We start from the raw sequence: 18,007 nt of genomic DNA, 5'->3' as shown, positions 1-18,007 counted from the left end.
GATCCCAACGAACATTCCTTCGAGAAGGTTCCTGATATCATCCCTGTGCCTTCCACTGTTTCGGCGTGTATGTGAACACATTTGGGACTAACAGGGTTTACTAGAATCCCACCACTCCACCACAGAGTCACCGCAGTAGACGTGAGATGAGCGCTGTCGCTCCACGGCACTTGTTAGTTAAATTTCATCAATGTTATTTAATATTAATTAAAAACCAATAAAAACGTAATTAAAAAACTGACGGGTTGCAAAAGAGAAAGGAATAGGGAGAGAAAGAAAGAGAGAGCGTGCATGAGAGAAGAGAGCAGAGAGAGCGCGCAAGAGAGAAGAGAGGGAGAGAGAGCGAGAGGGGAGGGGAGGGGGAGATAAAGATGATCACTAAGCAAGAGACATCGAAGAATACGGAGGCGGAGATTGCCAAAGAAACTAAGCTCTGTCCTACAATGACGATTGAATCATCTAGCTAACATATTCTGTGCTGTGCTGTGCAGGGTGCAGGCTAAGAAGCATCCAGCCACGCTGGGAGAGGGCGCTCTGCTGGAGAGTGAGGCGGCCGTCATCGATACCTTCAGCTTCCTGTCGACGGAGAACGACTTGGAAGTCGAGGATGACGAGGAGAAGTGAGTGAAGGGACGCGTGATCACGTAGCAGGGCTTCATCTGTAGAACCCGTAGAAGACAGCAGGAAAACGCTACTCTTATGGCTTGTAATTAGTTTGGGTGGCTGAATGAGAAAATGTCAGATCTCCAGCAGCAGGTGGCATTTAATGAAACGTAGGCGGCAGTCGAACTTGAACTTAATGAATGCAGTTCAATAAAACATGCTCGTTAAATTTGAGCCCCTGAGTCAGCTAATTTGAATACTCCACGGGAGTTATAAATGAGAATTATAAACAGGCGAGACAATCGTTATTGCATCATGAATCCTAATGCTGAGCTGTTTTTAACAACAATGACAACAGCGATTGCAAATGTTTAATGCAGAATATTGATGAAATCCAATAGCTAATTAAATGGTGGTAATGTTTATGCTAGACGTGATCAATTGGCTATTGCATAGCCAATAATGCTTTGTCGAATTTAAACATCGTGTGTAAAAATGCGTGTTTTCTTGCTATGTTTTTCAGTGAGGCGGATCTCATAGATGAGACTCTGGCTGATGAACTGGATAGGATAGATGTAAAGAAACCAAAGCCCAAGGTACGTCTGTTGGGTGCACACAGAGATGCCAACCACTACGATTTATCCGTATTTTATACGAATTTCTATTCCTTTTGCACCACTACGACCAGTTTGTATCAAACTACGAATTTGACTGTGATCGAAAAAAAAAATTTGTCAATTATTGTCATTTTTTTTTCAATTTATTGTTATTTTTGACCCTCAGAATGCAGGAAATTGCATCTCAGAATCAAAAAATTTTCTGGGGGGCATGCCGGACCCCCCTAGCAAACTCGGGTGATCATCGAACTACTAATTTGATGGCCAGAAACTACAGATTGCTTCAAATGTGTGTTGGCATCTCTGGTGCACACCAAATGTAGCCGATGTTGGTTTGTCAGCGGTTTCTTCCTCACACTTGTGTCTCCTTGTTGTTGGTGAACTTAAAATTTGAGATTATTGGGTGTGTGAATCGGATGCGGTGAAGGTTTAAGATTGCGGGAAATTTATTTGTAAAACGACAGGATGACATGATTTTGACAGTCAGAATGGCTATGAACTGTTATTCTAGTTTGAGACATGCATAGTGCATTGTGTGTATGATGCAGGGTGTATTGTATAGAATGCAATACAGCTCACTACAATATAATACAACACAACACAACATAACAAAAAAACAACACTCATACTAAAATCCTTTAAAAATACCACACTAATATGGACGGTTAGCAGAGTAACCAGCTACGGCGGCTATTAGTGATGTCCCTCCCGATGATCGATTATAATCGAAAGTCAGTCGTTTGCAGCAACCGACTAAGCACTCGATTATAAAAATAAATAATCGATTATCAAAAAAAAACATTGTAATTACAATTTTTTTATTATTTAAAATACAGTTTGCAAATATTGATGAAATGACTCTTTATTTTTTTTTTCTGGGTTTTTTCAGTTACTTTACAGCTTGGAGACAGTAAATCTAACCTACACCAAACATAAGCAAGCATAATACTGTTACATATCTTTTAGAATATTGTATTATAAAAATACTGTATTATATATGATATATTTCAATATCTGGTAGCTGCAATCAATGACACTCAACCGATTATCATCGATCATCGATCGGTTGGGTGCAACCGATGATCGATGATGAAATTCCAACCGATTCCCATCACTAGCGGCTATTGATGTCGTCGTCGAGGCCTCATGTTTTCCTCCTCCTGCAGGGCATGACCAGGAGCAACGAGGGCATGGCGCGCATGGACGACGTGCTAGCCAACGAGACCGAGGAGGCACTCTCGCAGTTCGACTTTCTCGGATCGGACGGCGCAGACGGCGCGGGTGAGGCGAGGACGCAGGGCGACGGCACCGAGTGGGGTGAGTCCTCGAGCGGGGTTCGCCGCGGGAGGCACGACGCGTCTCCGATCTCGGACACGCCACGCATGCGTTCGTTAGCACGTGCACCTAACTTTTTCGGCACCGACATGTTTGCAAGTAGCGATTACGTTTGCATGGCTTTGAGATGTAACTACGTATCTGTTTAGCTGGCGTTTATATATGATGTGATTTGTAAGCGTAACGTTTTGCGATTGTAAACGGGAGTATGTAGATCTTACACGCCTGATCAACTGATCGTGAACCTGAGGAGAGAAGTTTGTAAACCGTTTTGCATGCAGAGAAGAGCGAGTTAGCAGCTGCACCGCCCCCTGGCGATAACGATTGGAACGTAGACGAGCAGATGCTGAGCAGGCTCAAACAAGAGTACAGCAAAGACAGCAAACATTCGCGCAACATGCAGAGTAAGTGGCTCCTCCGGGTTGCAGTTCGCCTCACTTGACGAGAGATGCTTCCCTGCTCTGAAGCCAGTCACAGACCTAGATACAGACGGCTTTGGCATTAGTAAATACTTTGGGCTGAACTGACCCACTCGCTACAGAAAAAGGGACAGACAAATTAAAACGAACATGTGAAGAGTACTTGTACATCCTAGAGGAGGCATTCTGCTACTAAATCTGAGTAAAAATAGTCAAGGTTGTGTGTCCGAGTGCCGTGAGAGCTTCTTTCCTTAATACAAATTCCGGTGTCCTTGTCTCTCGTCAGTCGAGATCTTTAGCTTATACGTGTAGATTTTTGTGTGAGCTACAACATCAGTTGCACCAACGTTGCGTACTGGTGAATCATTTCGGGGAATCTGTCTTGTTTTTCTCCGTCCGTTTCAACAGTTCAAAAGTTTAAACTGAAGGCAGGTAAGAATGATACGCTCCTCGGCAGGTAATTGGTACCTGGGTTCTAATTTGCAATTGCAGTTTTTTTATATGGTCATTTCTCTGCTGACTGAGTAATTTCCCCCTTATCGAGTAATGCATCATTTTCTATCAGATTTTTTAGTGAAGTATACTACGAAACTCGACCAAGGTTGTTTGAAATATTGTTAGCCACCAGTTTTTCTCGAAATTGGCATTGCAGGTTTTCTCCAAATAGTGTCGACGTAATTTACGAAACAGATCCGCTTATTGGTACTTTTGTTCCTGTTTCACAGCTCATTGGTTAGTAAAAGAAAGGCCAAGATATAAAATACGTACCGACTAAGGGCTTTCTCTCACTGGTCACAGTTTTTCTCTGATTGGGACAGGCACTGCAATTTCCTCAAAGTCATGATTGTAAACGATACAAGATTTATTTGGTGATATGACTCGTTGTGAAAATACACTGCTTACTATAATATCTTCGTATCTTTACCCCTCTCGCTCTCTCTCTCTCTCTCTCTCTCTCTCTCTCTCTCTCTCTCTTTTCTCTCTTTTTATCGCTCTCTCTTTCTCTCACTCTTTCTCTCGCTCTCACGCTCTTCCTCGCTCTATCTTTCTTTTTATCTATCTCTATCTCTATCTATCTGTCTATCTGTGTCTGTGTGTCTCACTCTCTCCCTCCCTCTCTCTCATGCTTTCCGTCACTCCACCCGCTGCTTTTATTTGTGCATCATAGTGTTATGGTATTACCAGCACTGTTTAGCTACCACGGTAGCGTGTCGCGCACAATTCAGATAGCACATCAGCAATTACCGTCGCACTCTGCTGCTGGCCCTCAGCTCACTCTCATTCATATTTGCCCCCGTAGTTATGATAACGAGTGCACGCGCTGCAGCAGCAGCAGCCATCTCTCACTGTCGTTATGATGAATGTATCTCATCCATCCCTCGTAATGACTCTTCCAGTTTCTAGCGTCGGATCGTGTCACGGCGTGTGTGTGTGGGTGTCGAGGTGGCATTGCGAGCAACATCGCGGGGAAGGCAGAAGGTGTTGCTTGATATTAAAGCATGCACTGCAGCCAAAAATTGATATCAGTAGAGGATCGATTGTGGTGAATAGCATGCTTGCAAGAGTTCCATCCCATCTCTGATTAACCCTTAACCGCCCCCCCCCCCGGGCCCCACAACCCGGAGCATTGGTGTGTCAAGCTTTTGTCGTGTTGGCGGACCATATGTGGCCGAAGGTGGTGTGAGGATCAAACGCCTATGGGTGCGTTGACTGCCCACGTTCACGCGTGACAACCGGTGCCAGGAATTTATTTTGCCTACTAGTGTTTGTGCAGACTGCATGATGGTTTCTACACTAACTAGCCGCAGACGTCAGAGAGACCTGGCTGCATAACCCATCCAGATTGGTGTCAGGATATCGCTTCGTTGACCATTCACGTTTAGCGACAGGTGTAGTAGCATCAAGCGTCATTAGTGCTTTCATGACTGCTGAGGTTTCACTCGAGCTGTAAACAACGGCCTTAAAGCAGGCTGGAGTTGCCTCGCCGCATTTTGGTTTGGTGCAGAGATGCGAAAGAGGGCGCGGATGAAGAAGACGTTGTCATTGATGTAAGCAACAAGCAGAGTGAGCATTAGTTTGCCCCAGGTACAGCAAGAAAGCTGCTGGCTGTTCGACGTTGTGAGGGAAAGCTTTTGGGTATTTCGTAGCGGTTCCCTCCGTACACGGTCAATGCAGCAGGAGAGATGCGAGTGGTAGGCTGTTATTATGTATGGCTGCATTCAGTTGCCACATAGCAGTCACAGTGCGTGGAAGCTTGGACGCGGTAGGTGGCATCATATGCGTATTACACGCACGCACGTATGCATACACACACACACCCACACATGGACATATATGCACACGCGCACACACACAACACTCATGCAGGCACACACACAGAAAGCGCTCAGTGTGGGGATGTTAGGGGATAGTGGGTGGTATTTTTGTTTGTTTATCTGTCACTTATATCACCACTATACTACTTATGCCACTGAGATAAGTAAAATACTCTGATTTGGATGGTGTTCAGTCATTGTCTGCTTTGAAATGTGGAATCTCTTTGACAATCTGACATTCTTGAGGCAATTAGTAGTGTAGTGAGAAAAAAATCTGAACTTGTTGTTGGCTCTGGTTCTGCATTGTTAATGTTGCTGGCTTTCATCACCTAAAGCAATGACTGATTAGCTCATTTTAGATTGCCATCGTGAGGCGAAATTAATTATGCAAGCTACTATTGCATGGGGATTTGACTTAGCACTGCCTCTTATGAAAGAGTTATGATGCATTTATTTTATTTATTACTGGCTCGTGTGTGTATAGTATGTGCATAAGCTGGCATGTGCTTGTACTGATTAGACTGTAGGTGCATGTTAAAATATATGGATGATGAAGCACTGGTAATGTGTCAGTTCCCTGTAGGCACTGAGTGATGTGTTGGAATGACTCACTCAATAGTGTGTGCACGTAGCAGTGGGTACGTTCAGCCCAATTATAACACTGAGCACATGCAATACTTTTTATTAGTATTGTGTTTGAGATTTTGTTGCTTTAATCTTCACCATTATAAAATGTTTCTGCACACTGTCAGATGGACGGTTTCTTACCAACAAACGTTCACTAGTTTTTCACAAGTGCAACTAATAATTTCTATGCGAATTTTAGAATTGTTTGCAAAATATATCATTCCTCGCTTGATTATCTTAATATTTTCACGTAACTATCAAGTATGGACGCGAATCGGAATTGGAAACAAGTGAACGCCTGTTGGTAGAAAGCCGTGCTCGATTCTCTGCATGACGTAGTTGTGAGTGCATGTGCGTGTCGCCGCTAGCCCTGCATGTTGCATGTTTGCAGGGCCTAAGCGCTCGACCCTGCAGGCGATGCTTGCCAGTCTGGGTGGAAACGATGATATTGGGCTGCCCAGCGTCACAGCCCCATGCGCGGGTCCGGCACCCGCCGCCGCCGCCGCCGCCGCCGCCACCGCCTCCGACAGTTTGTCAAATAGCCTCCCTGCAGATGACACTGCTGTTGATGAAGCAGGTGATTTTGCCTGGAGCTGAGGCTTGGGATGCGTGGTCACTGTGGTGCCCCCCGAGCGTTGTTAAATTCGCAGTCAAGTCGGGGGGAGGGGGAAGTCCCAGGCTGTAAGCTAACGTACGTGTCGTGGTTGGGTGTTCACGCATTCGTGAAGCTACGTACGTGCGTGGCTTGGTGTGTTCACCTTCATGTAGTCTACGTACGTGCGTGGTTGGTGTGTTCACCCTTCATGTAAGCCTACGTACGTGCGTTGGTTGGTCCGTTGTTATTGTATTCACCAAGCCTTCATGTAAGCTACATACGTGCGTGGATTGGTATGCTCACCTTCGTGTAAGCTACGTACGGGCGTGGTTGGTGTGTTTTACCCTTCATGTAAGCTACGTACGTGCGTGGTTGTTGTGTTCACCCTTCATGTAAGCTACGTACGTTGCGTGGTGGTGTGTTCACCCTTCGTGTAGCTACGTACGTGCGTGGTTGGTGTGTTCACCCTTCATGTAAGCTACGTACGTGCGTGGTTGGTGTGTTTACCCTTCGTGTAAGCTACGTACGTGCGTGGTTGGTGTGTTCATCCTTCGTGTAAAGCTACGTACGTGCGTGGTTGCGTGTGTTTACCCTTCATGATAGCTACGTACGTGCGTGGTTGGTGTGCTACCCTTCCATGTAAGCTACGTACACGGCGTGGTTGGTGTGTTCACCCTTCATGTAAGCTACGGTACGTGCGTGGTTGGTTGTGTTCACCCTTCTGTAAGCTAGCTACGCGGCGTGGTTGGTGTGTTTTACCCTTCATGTAAGCTATCGTACGTGCGTGGTTGGTGTGTTCACCCTTCATGTAAGCTACGTACGTGCGTGGTTGGTGTGTTTCACCCTTCATGTAAGCTACGTACGCGCGTGCTTGGTGTGTTCACCCTTCATGTAAGCTACGTTACGTGCGTGGTTGGTGTGCTCACCCTTCATGTAAAGCTACGTACGTGCGTGTTGGTGTTTTTACCCTTCGTGTAAGCTACGTACGTGCGTGGTTGGTGTGTTCACCCTTCATGCAAGCTACGTACGCGCGTGGTTGGTGTGTTCACCCTTCATGTAAGCTATGTACGTGCGCTGGTTGGTGTGTTCACCCTTCATCGTAAGCTACGTACGTGCGTGGTTGGTGTGTGTCACCCTTTTCATGTAAGCTACGTACGTGCGTGGTTGGTGTGTTCACGCCCTTCATGTAAGCTAACTACGCCCGTGGTTGGTGTGTTTCACCCTTCATGTAAGCTACGTACGTGCGTGGGTGGTGTGTTCACCCCTTCATGTAAGCTACGTACGTGCGTGGTTGGTGTGTTCACCCTTCATGTAAGCTATGTACGCGCGTGGTTGGTGTGTCAACCCTTCATGTAAGCTACGTACGTGCGTGGTTGGTGTGTTCACCCTTCATGTAAGCTACGTACGTGCGTGGTTGGTGTGTTCACCCTTCATGTAAGCTACGTACGCGCCGTGGTTGTGGTTTCACCTTCATGTAAGCTACGTACGTGCGTGGTTGGTGTGTTCACCCTTCATGTAAGCTACGTACGTGCGTGGTTGGTGTGTTCACTCTTCATGTAAGCTACGTACATGCGTGGTTGGTGTGTTCACCCTTCGTGTAAGCTACGTACGTGCGTCGGTGTGTGTTTCACCCTTCATGTAAGCTACGTACGTGCGTGGTTGGTGTGTTCACCTTCAATGTAAGCTACGTACGCGCGTGGTTGGTGTGTTCACCCTTCATGTAAGCTACGTACCGTGCGTGTTTGGTGTGTTCACCCTTCATGTAAGCTACGTACGTGCGTGGTTGTCTGTTTACCCTTCATGAAGCTATGGACGCGCGTGGTGGTGTGTTTACCCTTCATGTAAACTACGTACGTGCGGTGGTTGGTGTGTTCACCCTTCATGTAAGCTACGTACGTGCGTGATTGGTGTGTTTTCACCCTTCATGTAAGCTACGCTACCGCGCGTGGTTGGTGTGTTTACCCTTCATGTAAGCTACCGTACGTGCGTGGTTGGTGTTGTTTTACCCTTCATGTAAGCTACGTACGTGCGTGGTTGGTGTGTTCACCCTTCATGTAAGCTACGTACGTGCGTGGTTGGTCTGTTTACCCTTCATGTAAGCTATGTACGCGCGTGGTTGGTGTGTTCACTCTTCATCTGAAACTAGTACGTGCGTGTTGGTGTGTTCACTTTCATGTAAGCTACGTACGTGCGTGGTTGGTGTGTTCACCCTTTATGTAAGCTACGTACGCGCGTGGTTGGTATGCTCACCCTTCATGTAAGCTACGTTCGTGCGTGGTTGGTGTGCTCACCCTTCATGTGTGAGCTGCACTTGTAGAAATTTTATGAATCAAGATTATTTTCTAATTAATCACTTATAAGTTCTTAAATCTGCCGTGTGTGTATCAATGTGGTTTTTCACGGAAAAAACACCGTGTTGTGTTCACTGTTTGTGACAGTGGTGTTTTTCTCTCATAACAACAATTAGTGTTTTTAATAAAGCTGGACCAAACGATGCCAACATCCCGTTTCCAGCAGGACCGCGGCGCCCCCTGCCAGCCGAAGAAGGTTTTGAGCCAGGTTTTGGCCTCGGAGAACTGGCAGGGCTGACAATACAGAACGATTGCGAGCTATCTTACGATGTAAGTGTTCCCGTGTTCAGCAAATACGTAGATCATTTACTACGTCACGTAATTTGATAAGTGCCCTTGGAGTGGGACTTACTTAGGTCAGGTAAATTTCTATTAATATATCGATTTGAGTGGCACACGTATTGTCTGTAATATTCACTAGCACTAACGCTGACCAGGGTCGTATTTACGCATCCGCACGCTGAACTCATGCCATCTTGTCGGCCTCCCGCAGCTTTCATCGAGCAAGGATGCCCTACGCAAGACGTGGAATGCCAAGTACACGCTGAGGAGTCACTTTGATGGCATCCGAGCGCTAGTCTTCCACCCCGTCGACCCTGTACTCATCACTGCCTCCGAGGACCACACGCTGAAGCTGTGGAACCTGGACAAGACCGTACCCGCAAAGAAGTAAGGCTTCATCGTCTGTCGTCGTGACAACCCGAGAATTTTCTGGTCGTCTTCGCGACACAGATTTGGTTTTGATACCGGACTAGCACCGTTATAATTATATAAAATCGTAGAGTTTATTTCGCGGTTATTGTGATATAAATATATGAGTTATGATGGTAATGTTCTAGTCTCTTGTTTTTTTTGCTTGCAGAACTGCCTCATTAGATGTAGAGCCTGTCTACACATTCAGAGGGCACACGTGAGTAATCTTCCACACACAGCTAGTAATAGGCTACTATAGTAGAGACTGCACGTAGCTTGACCCCTGCACATATAGTCTAGCTCTCTCGCGGAATATTTTGTGCATGGTTCACCAGGAGCAGTGGGTAGTATGAGAGCGCAAACGATATTCATAGCACTTGAGTTTTACAAATTCTGGACGAATTCCACTCCCAAATTATTTCTGTCCTAGATTGGCACATATGTTAAACTGAGATTGGTGAGCTGATCAACGATTCAAGTTTCAGTCGTTGTTATGTTGAACTTGCCTCGTATTTTCTTCCCTTTTAAAATTGGGAATGTCAACCAATTGCCCTACTTTTAGTTTTGCACAAGTTGGTACTAATTGCTTGAGGATGGTACTGAGAATTTTAGTGTTGAAACGGACCCCTGACATTTGAGATATCATAGTGATGGTTCACATGGTGATAGCTTAATCTGAAAATACCAAATATCCTGTCTATATAAGCTTCTTCTTCCTGCATGTAATTGTGTATGATTTATCCATGGAATTCAGTTTCATTTATTAGCATTGAAAAAGTCACAAAATCATGATAAATCATCATATATACCTCCTGTATTAGCACTGTGAAGCATAGAAAGTTAAATTGCAATAAACATTCTGTATAGTTAGTACTCAGCCTCAAGTGTCATATAGTTGCCTAATTAAAACACACACATGGATATTCGGTAAATAGCTTTTGGTTTGCGTAGTTGAAAATTTAATATTCTCTCTCCTCTCTTCTCTCTCCTCTAAATCCTGGAAAGATTTCCTCTGTAACCTCATTAAATAATAAATAATATGAATTTATGCAAAAATAGACAGACCTATTGGAATATTGCTGCACATGATGGCTTGAAATGAAAATGTGCTTGGACCACAGTACGCATTGCGAAAGTTGCTCTGTTGGTACATGCATATAGCTACATTTTATTTCATCTACGTAGATACAATGGTCACCTTTGAAACGTTGTAGCAAGTGAAGCTAGCTTTCAGCTGTCGTTCGGCTTACAGGGGCGCTGTCCTGTCATTGGCCATGTCTGTGTCAGGCGAGGAATGCTTCAGTGGAGGTATTGACTCGAGCATTCGCTGCTGGAAGATCCCCAGCTCCAATGTTGACCCCTATGATATGTATGGTGAGCCTTAACGAAATTGAATTGAAGCGATTGCAGGGCGAGAGATTGATTCCTTCAGATTTAAATTGTTTAGCCAATGTGACAGATTTTGGTGTAAAATGGAACAATAAATATTTATGTTAGGTGTATTAGAGTCTTGATCATAATTTTTTGATTATGTATCACTCTAGTTCGTCTTCTTATATCATGTAGTACTTTTTAGAATAGAATCAGAATTTTTAGAAACGGCCAATAGAAGCCGTTTTAAAAATCGTATTCATTGCAGACCCATCAGTCTTAGCCGCAACACTTACTGGTCACACTGGTGCTGTCTGGGGCCTCTCTGTGCACAGCAGTAATAACCGGCTACTGTCCTGTGCATCGGACGGCACCGTGCGATTATGGCAACCATACACTAAAGAACCACTACTGAAAACGTTCACTAGTGAAAATGGTAAAATTATATATTTAGGCATCTAAGTATAGTCTAGTTTAGTCTAAGTCTATGCCTGTCTATTACTTAGCTTAAACATTGTGGCCAAACCAGAGTAGCGCTTTTAACGGCATGCATTTAATGATGAACCAGTTATTGAGACATAGTGTGTATAAAATGGTATAGTATTGTACAGCGTGTATATTATAGTTTTATCACTGATGTAAAAGAACGAGTGGACCAAGATGATAATTGCCACGTCAACTCTTGCATGCCGCGCTGCTGGCGGGCGGTGGCCTTAATGTTGACGATATTTGGCAACATTCCAGGTCTCATACCCACCTCGATAGACTTTGTGCGGTCAGATCCGATACAGATGGTCGCCGCGTATAGCGATTGTGATGCAGTCATCTACGACTTGGAGACCTCTCAGCCAGTCATTCACCTGGAGAGCAAGGATTTGTCAGGTAAGTGCCCATCATGGTCAGAGTCGTGCACCTGAGCCTCTTGCTCTGCAGTGTAATCTATGTCAAGGTGACCTCAACCAGCTAAATGGGGATGTATCCCAATGGTTAAGATTTGTGAACACTTGTATGATGGGATTACTTGATGGCTCTATACTGATCAGCGATGCTTTAGCTTCTGGTTTATCCCCGATGATCGAATTGTCTCGTTTTATAATTTGTGCAGAGCCGGGTGTTCTGTCAACGATACATCAGGTGGTTAGTCACCCGACCCTGCCCATTACAGTGACAGCACATGAGGACAGGCATATCCGCTTCTTTGACAATAATACAGGTAGGCGGTTTAATCAGCCCACTGCAACAAATGCGGCTTTATTGTGCTGAGGACTAACGTCTTGCTGTACGATCATTTTTACACACGTGTGTGCGTGCAGGAGTGTATGTGTAATGTCAAATCTCACACATCTTAAACTTATACAGGGGCTATCGGTGCAAAACTAAGACATTTAATTGGCAAGTGGTCAATATATTCTCACGTGTTCGTTTCATATACTGTATTATGAATAGCATAATGAAATAGTGCCATTATATATATATATATATATATATACATATATATGCCATTGTTTCATTATGCTATTCATGTATGTATTGTTCTCTTCGTTACAGGTAAGATGGTTCACACGATGGTGGCACACCTGGATGCCGTGACGAGTCTCGCCATCGATCCCAACGGCTTGTACCTGCTATCAGGAAGTACGTAGCAACGTCGTGACATCATTGCACTCGCAACATACACGTTTGCTTATCATTCGGGATTTAGAAAACTAGCAATGACAGTTGGTAGATTAATTTGGGGTTCATTGGTACGAGTAATTTTGCGAATCTGTGTGAAGTGATGCGAAACATTTGTACCGTTATTCCAAGACTGGTATAAAAATCCAGTTTGTATTTGAATGTTCAGTGTGATTGGATTCATCGTGCCTTTTCACTCGTTAGAATCAAGATTGATTGTAGATTGTAAATTTATTATTATTTGAAACGCGTCTGTGTTGATACTATCGCAAATACAGTGTAACAATGTTTGTTGTTTGTGCTTTAGGCCATGACTGTTCAATAAGACTATGGAATCTGGATAGCAAGACATGTGTACAAGAGATCACATCACATCGCAAGAAGTTTGATGAATCCATATATGATGTGGCTTTCCATCCGTCTCGACCCTACATAGCAAGTGCGGGAGCAGACGCGCTCGCGAAAGTATTCGTATGACATCATCGTTGACATTGCCTAAGTCTGTGACATTATTTATCACGTGATCACCAATGGTGAAGCAAGTCGATTATGATCAGTCATCGTTTGCTGTAATGATACTTAGGTATGACAGTATTGTTATGACGGTATAAATATATTAAAGGACGTGTCACTTGTAAAATATGAAATGCACAGTTGAATATGCTCACTGCCTCTGGAGTGTAGGTTGGCATGCCAGTTTTCTTCCCCTGCCAGCAGACTGGCCGTTCCTGCCGACTCGGATCAGCTCACCACAAAATGACCTAAACCAGGACATTAGGTAGTCATTGTACTACTCGGGCGAGTTTGCAAGAAAATACTGGAAGTGGAACTGTTGTTTGCACACGTCACTTTGAGTGACATAACGGTATTCTGACGACTACGTGCACAAAGTGCTTGACATTACACACAGCATGATCGCCTTTCGAAGGTTGGGACACGTAGGAGGAGCTTGTGTGCTTCGGCGTCTATGTGAAGTTTACGAGCATGCGTGATAGACATACGAACATTGTGTGATGTAAGGTGGTTGAGTCACAATGCTTGTGAATTAAGACAATGCTGTTTTTATAATGATATCAACGAGGGAAAAGAAGAGCTGGAAGGGGAGAGAGGGGAGAAAGTAATGTACAGGAGTGGGAGAGCGGAGGAGAGAGGGAGTGAGAGAGAATGCTAATAATTTGCTGACGAAACCCAATAACGTCAGAGGATGTAAGTATGAAGGTGCAGGCAGACTCTTGTAGTATGCTTCTTTTGACACCAGGTGGTGTGATTTCGCCGGAGATATGATAGCTTTAATAGACTTCAGGGTGTCTTCCATACTTGTGAGGTCTCATCATGTGATTCATGCTAAACACGAAAACTATATATACACTGTAATAAGTGAATGGTAGATAAGTGGGTAGCACATACACTAGCTATAACAATCAAAATATCCAATAATGTGGATAGATATGTTACGATGTGTTTTTTGGGGTTGTATATAATAACATTGAGGGTAAGACTAATGGAAATGGTTTTTATCTGCAAGTCTCGTCCAGAAATAAACCTGCTATAGTTTCTGATTATACTCATGTGAAGAAATATGACAAATCCAAACTGGTAGAACGAATGTTTTCTCTTGGTGACTGCTAGAATGTTCGATCTTACAAAGGCACTCATAGTACTTGGACCTACAGTCTGACAGTTGCCAGAGAATAAAATAACAAGTGTTATTCTAGCAATGAATATTTATATGTTGTTCCCATCTGTGTCTATCGTTGCAAGTAAGCAGCATGATAACGAAGCGACGATTGCAGTGACAGAGTTGACTGCTCAGTCTCAAGTTGAGTGCTAGGCGTTATGATTTTACCTGTAAGCTTTCAATTATTTAAAACAAAATTCATTCGCGTCACGATGGGTACGGCACTGTGCCAACGTGTGTATACAGCAGACAGCATTCGCGAGCCAGGGACTAATGTTCACATTGTTTAGCGACAGCACTCGTCATTGATTCCTCATACATTTCCCAGAAGCAAATTCTATTTCTTGTCCGTTTATGGCACGTTACAGGAATGAACCAACCTGCATGTGTCTCGCAGTAGCAGCCTGCCGTTACTGATAGGAAGTCGTGTCCTAGTTCGACACACTTCAACTTATATTCAGTAGGCGTGTTAAGATGGGCAATTATGGATGTGGGTGCATGCTCCAGTAAACAAATTTGTGGTCACTGTTTAATGAAACCATCAATGACCACTGTCACGCAGGTGAAGTGACATTGCTTGCACCCGCATTATGGGGTGTGTCAACTGTTGGGTGAGTGGAGGACATGCCTCGTATCATCACATTGTCTAAAAGCACTTTCTTGTGCTTTCATCAGTCGATCCCTATAGTAACCAGAGACTACTGCGTCGCGACTCGTTGAGCATGTGATTGTTAACTATACAGAAGTCTGCGTACAGACATCGCAGGCTGTAATAAATCTTAAGTGTTTAGTAATATCATGTAATGGTGCTCGTCTTGTTTTCTGTGTATTAGCATTAATAAATAGAATCTTAAGAAGATGACGTATAAAACTTGCTTACACGCAGTAAAAGGGCGATTGAAGATCGTTTTTATAAACAACGTGATAAGGACGTTTTATTTTCCCACTGAATAATTACTATACATAACATCTGAACATAAACCACATTCACTACTAGTAGCCCCTTTCCCTTCCCACCCCATTCCCCGCAGCACCCTGCCCGGCAGTTGGAGCAGGTTTACGTAATTTCACAATTTACCAGAACAGGAATTGCTCTAGGATTTCTCCATAGCTTTACAAACATCATTAAAACCCAACATTCGCAACTAACAGGTAGTAAAAATTATAGAGTTATATTCAAGAAGAATATTTGGGATTACAATGGTATTTTGGTAAGTTTTCCAAGCAGGTAAACATGACAACCATTGCATTACTTCTAAACTAAACTCCCATATACTTCATTATAATTTGTCCAAATATGTTCTTACCACAGTCGGTCTTCACAAACTGCAGAGACAATTTTAGACCAAATGTAATAAATGAATATGTGGCATTTAATGGCAAACCTCCAAAGGAAATAACCTATGCCATGAGACGAGTGTAACAATTCTTCACAAACGTGTCCAAGTGTCACCTGAATAAAACTGACATATAAATGCGATTAGAGTTACAGTCCATGTGACTCTTGTTATATTGTTGTTTGTTCTTTTATGCACCTATGTGCTTGACATATATAGCTGACTATCATTTACAAAATATTATACATTACATAAAATGCATGTTGATGAACATTTACAACTTTTATAAGAAGGGCTCAATGTGTGACTGAGTGGCATCAACACAATCGTAATGTCGAGATGGGAGAGGTTATGTTCATATGTAAAAATGTTTTTATAGCATTACAACACGGCCTGACCTCTAAACATAGATTGATACCACTCAAAAATACACTAGTCCACACTAAGTTGGACAATCCGACCACAGTACAGCGCTCATAAAAAAGGTGGAACATGAATTAGCTTAACTTTTACCAGTTTCATGTCATTAGCTCTTCATTTGGCTTTAGACGAATCATTGCATGCAAAGTTATCGAGGCTTGCGCAGTATATTACAGGTATATACAGGTGGTGCCACCACTGATGATGCACTACATGAGGCAGTCATATTAGTCCTCTGCGTTTCTTGTAAGCTTCGAGGTTGAGGGAGCGGCCGGGTGCGGTATCCCTAATGGCCGGGGATGGTTTGGCAGCCACAGCGGATGTGGTGGCTACAAGAACAGCAATGATACACTATTATACCATGGGTCGAAATCCTAACGGGCCCGATGCCCATATTTTAAGGCTCGGGCCTGACATTTCTAATACTAGCAAGCCCGACGGGCCAGTAGAAAATCGATGTGCACATTCTATTGCCGTAGTGCAAGCCAGCCAACAGTTAAGAAAGAGTCCCGAGAGTAAGGACACCAGGGAGCAGGGAAAAAAATATTATTTATTTTTCGGGGGCTACTTTTCAAACTCGCGTGCATGAAATAGCACTCTAAAATTTGGTTTGCATTGAACTCTATGCAAATTTACTGGGGCTCTTTTTGGCATTTCCGGGGCTCTTTTTGGCATTTCGGGGGCTAAATCGCCCCGAGCCCCCGTGTATTTTTTTCATTGCCAGGGAGGACAATGAGAATTCTGACAGCTCATTAGTAGTCACTGAATATGTTCTTTGTATTACTGTAAATAAGCCATTGTAAAAAAATTCAACTTTCAGTCTTTATTTTTTTTTAATTCTGCGGTATCTGCGGAATGATACGGGCCTGTAATTTGCCTGTCGGGCCTGTAAAATCCCTTACCTACAGGCCCGACTGGCCTGTAAATTTTCAAATTAATTTCTACCCCTGTATACTATACAGGGTGTGTCAAGTCTGTTGCAGTAACTAGACTTCGGACAAGGAACTGAATTTGGTGTTTTGTTTTCAAGGGAATGAAGCTTACTGCAACATTCAGTGACCAAAGATGGGTGTGAAGAAAGACCGGAAGAAGGTTATTGCATTAACTGGTTTTCAGTATCAATGGTTAATTATTATGTTATTAGACACGTAAATGCACCTGAAACATCTCACACATCTTTAAAATATTACTTTATATTTTTTTTTAATTTCGATACTAGTTTTACTGATTCAATACTAATCCAAACTGAGTGTATAACACATCTTCATTTGCAAAAATTTGAACAACATTAAATCTTAAAACATATTTGAACCGCAGCTGCTGATGCTTACCTATAGGTGGGACCTCAAGATCTATCTTGATATCAAAATCGTGTGCAGAGAACAGGTCTTCCTGTGAAGGGCCCGGCAGGGGATCGCCTTTTCTAATGGACTTACCCTCGCCAGTACTCGTGAACATATCCAGCTGCAATAACCACAGCAACAAGTTTGCTTGCTGAAGCTAGAATGCACCTTGAGCATTCGAACAATCATCTGGCAACATTATAAATGAGATAATTGTGTGAATGAGTTTCAACAGAATAGTTCACACTATTGGAAGCGGTTAAAAACCAGGGAACAATAGTTAGATAAGGGTTTGTCAACTTACTCGCACGATTTAGACAATGTATTCTACTAGTAATACAATCATACCAGCACGTATTCCTACACTGCTGCCAAGCTGGTATTAAAGACCACATGCTCTCGTAATTATTACTTTGATTAATTTCACAATACTGGAAACACCACATAGTTTCATTCTCACGCTGTCTGAGAAAACACACATTCTACTGGCACTCACTGACGTGCCTCCATGTGCTGGACAGTCATGCCTTACTGAAATGCAGGGGCGTGTACAGGGGGGGGGGGGGGTCAAGGAAGTCCGGACCCCACCACTGCTCACGCAGAAAACGCATCTAAGGGGTCTAATTTCA

The 18,007-nt window shown here is 43.6% G+C and overlaps 2 protein-coding genes across 6 annotated transcripts in view; one reads left to right on the top strand and one right to left on the bottom strand.

Annotated features, from left to right (window-relative positions):
- Nucleotides 1–15,082, top strand: part of LOC106808300 (striatin-3-like) — a 32,840-nt gene extending 17,758 nt beyond the window's left edge. Inside the window, exons 6-20 of one of the 5 annotated variants that reach the window (XR_001393764.1) lie at nt 492–620; nt 1,127–1,199; nt 2,387–2,537; nt 2,837–2,959; nt 6,308–6,493; nt 8,993–9,132; nt 9,356–9,531; nt 9,725–9,772; nt 10,808–10,929; nt 11,195–11,362; nt 11,671–11,808; nt 12,032–12,139; nt 12,475–12,561; nt 12,908–13,796; nt 13,839–15,082. Coding sequence is in view for 4 of the 5 variants with exons in the window: in XM_014810958.1 (XP_014666444.1) it covers nt 492–620; nt 1,127–1,199; nt 2,387–2,537; nt 2,837–2,959; nt 6,308–6,493; nt 8,993–9,132; nt 9,356–9,531; nt 9,725–9,772; nt 10,808–10,929; nt 11,195–11,362; nt 11,671–11,808; nt 12,032–12,139; nt 12,475–12,561; nt 12,908–13,077 (1,819 nt within the window). In the remaining variant the exon portion in view is untranslated. Of the gene's footprint in view, nt 1–491; nt 621–1,126; nt 1,200–2,386; nt 2,538–2,836; nt 2,960–6,307; nt 6,494–8,992; nt 9,133–9,355; nt 9,532–9,724; nt 9,773–10,807; nt 10,930–11,194; nt 11,363–11,670; nt 11,809–12,031; nt 12,140–12,474; nt 12,562–12,907 lie in introns of all 5 variants that reach the window. The other 4 variants (XM_014810958.1, XM_014810970.1, XM_014810977.1 and 1 more) reach the window with 4 other exon arrangements.
- Nucleotides 15,083–15,142: 60 nt separating this feature from the next.
- Nucleotides 15,143–18,007, bottom strand: part of LOC106808149 (RNA polymerase-associated protein RTF1 homolog) — a 26,473-nt gene continuing 23,608 nt past the window's right edge. Inside the window, exons 17-18 of the mRNA XM_014810731.1 lie at nt 17,367–17,499; nt 15,143–16,364 (exon numbers count right to left, since the gene is read on the bottom strand). Coding sequence (XP_014666217.1) covers nt 16,258–16,364; nt 17,367–17,499 — 240 coding nt within the window. The 3' untranslated portion in view covers nt 15,143–16,257. The remainder of the gene's footprint in view (nt 16,365–17,366; nt 17,500–18,007) is intronic.

The sequence above is a fragment of the Priapulus caudatus genome, unplaced genomic scaffold (genome assembly GCF_000485595.1).
Source record: "Priapulus caudatus unplaced genomic scaffold, Priapulus_caudatus-5.0.1 Scaffold13, whole genome shotgun sequence".
NCBI lineage: Eukaryota > Metazoa > Priapulida > Priapulimorpha > Priapulimorphida > Priapulidae > Priapulus > Priapulus caudatus.
Note: the sequence above shows the minus strand (reverse complement) of the source record. Positions and strands in the feature narration are given on the sequence as shown.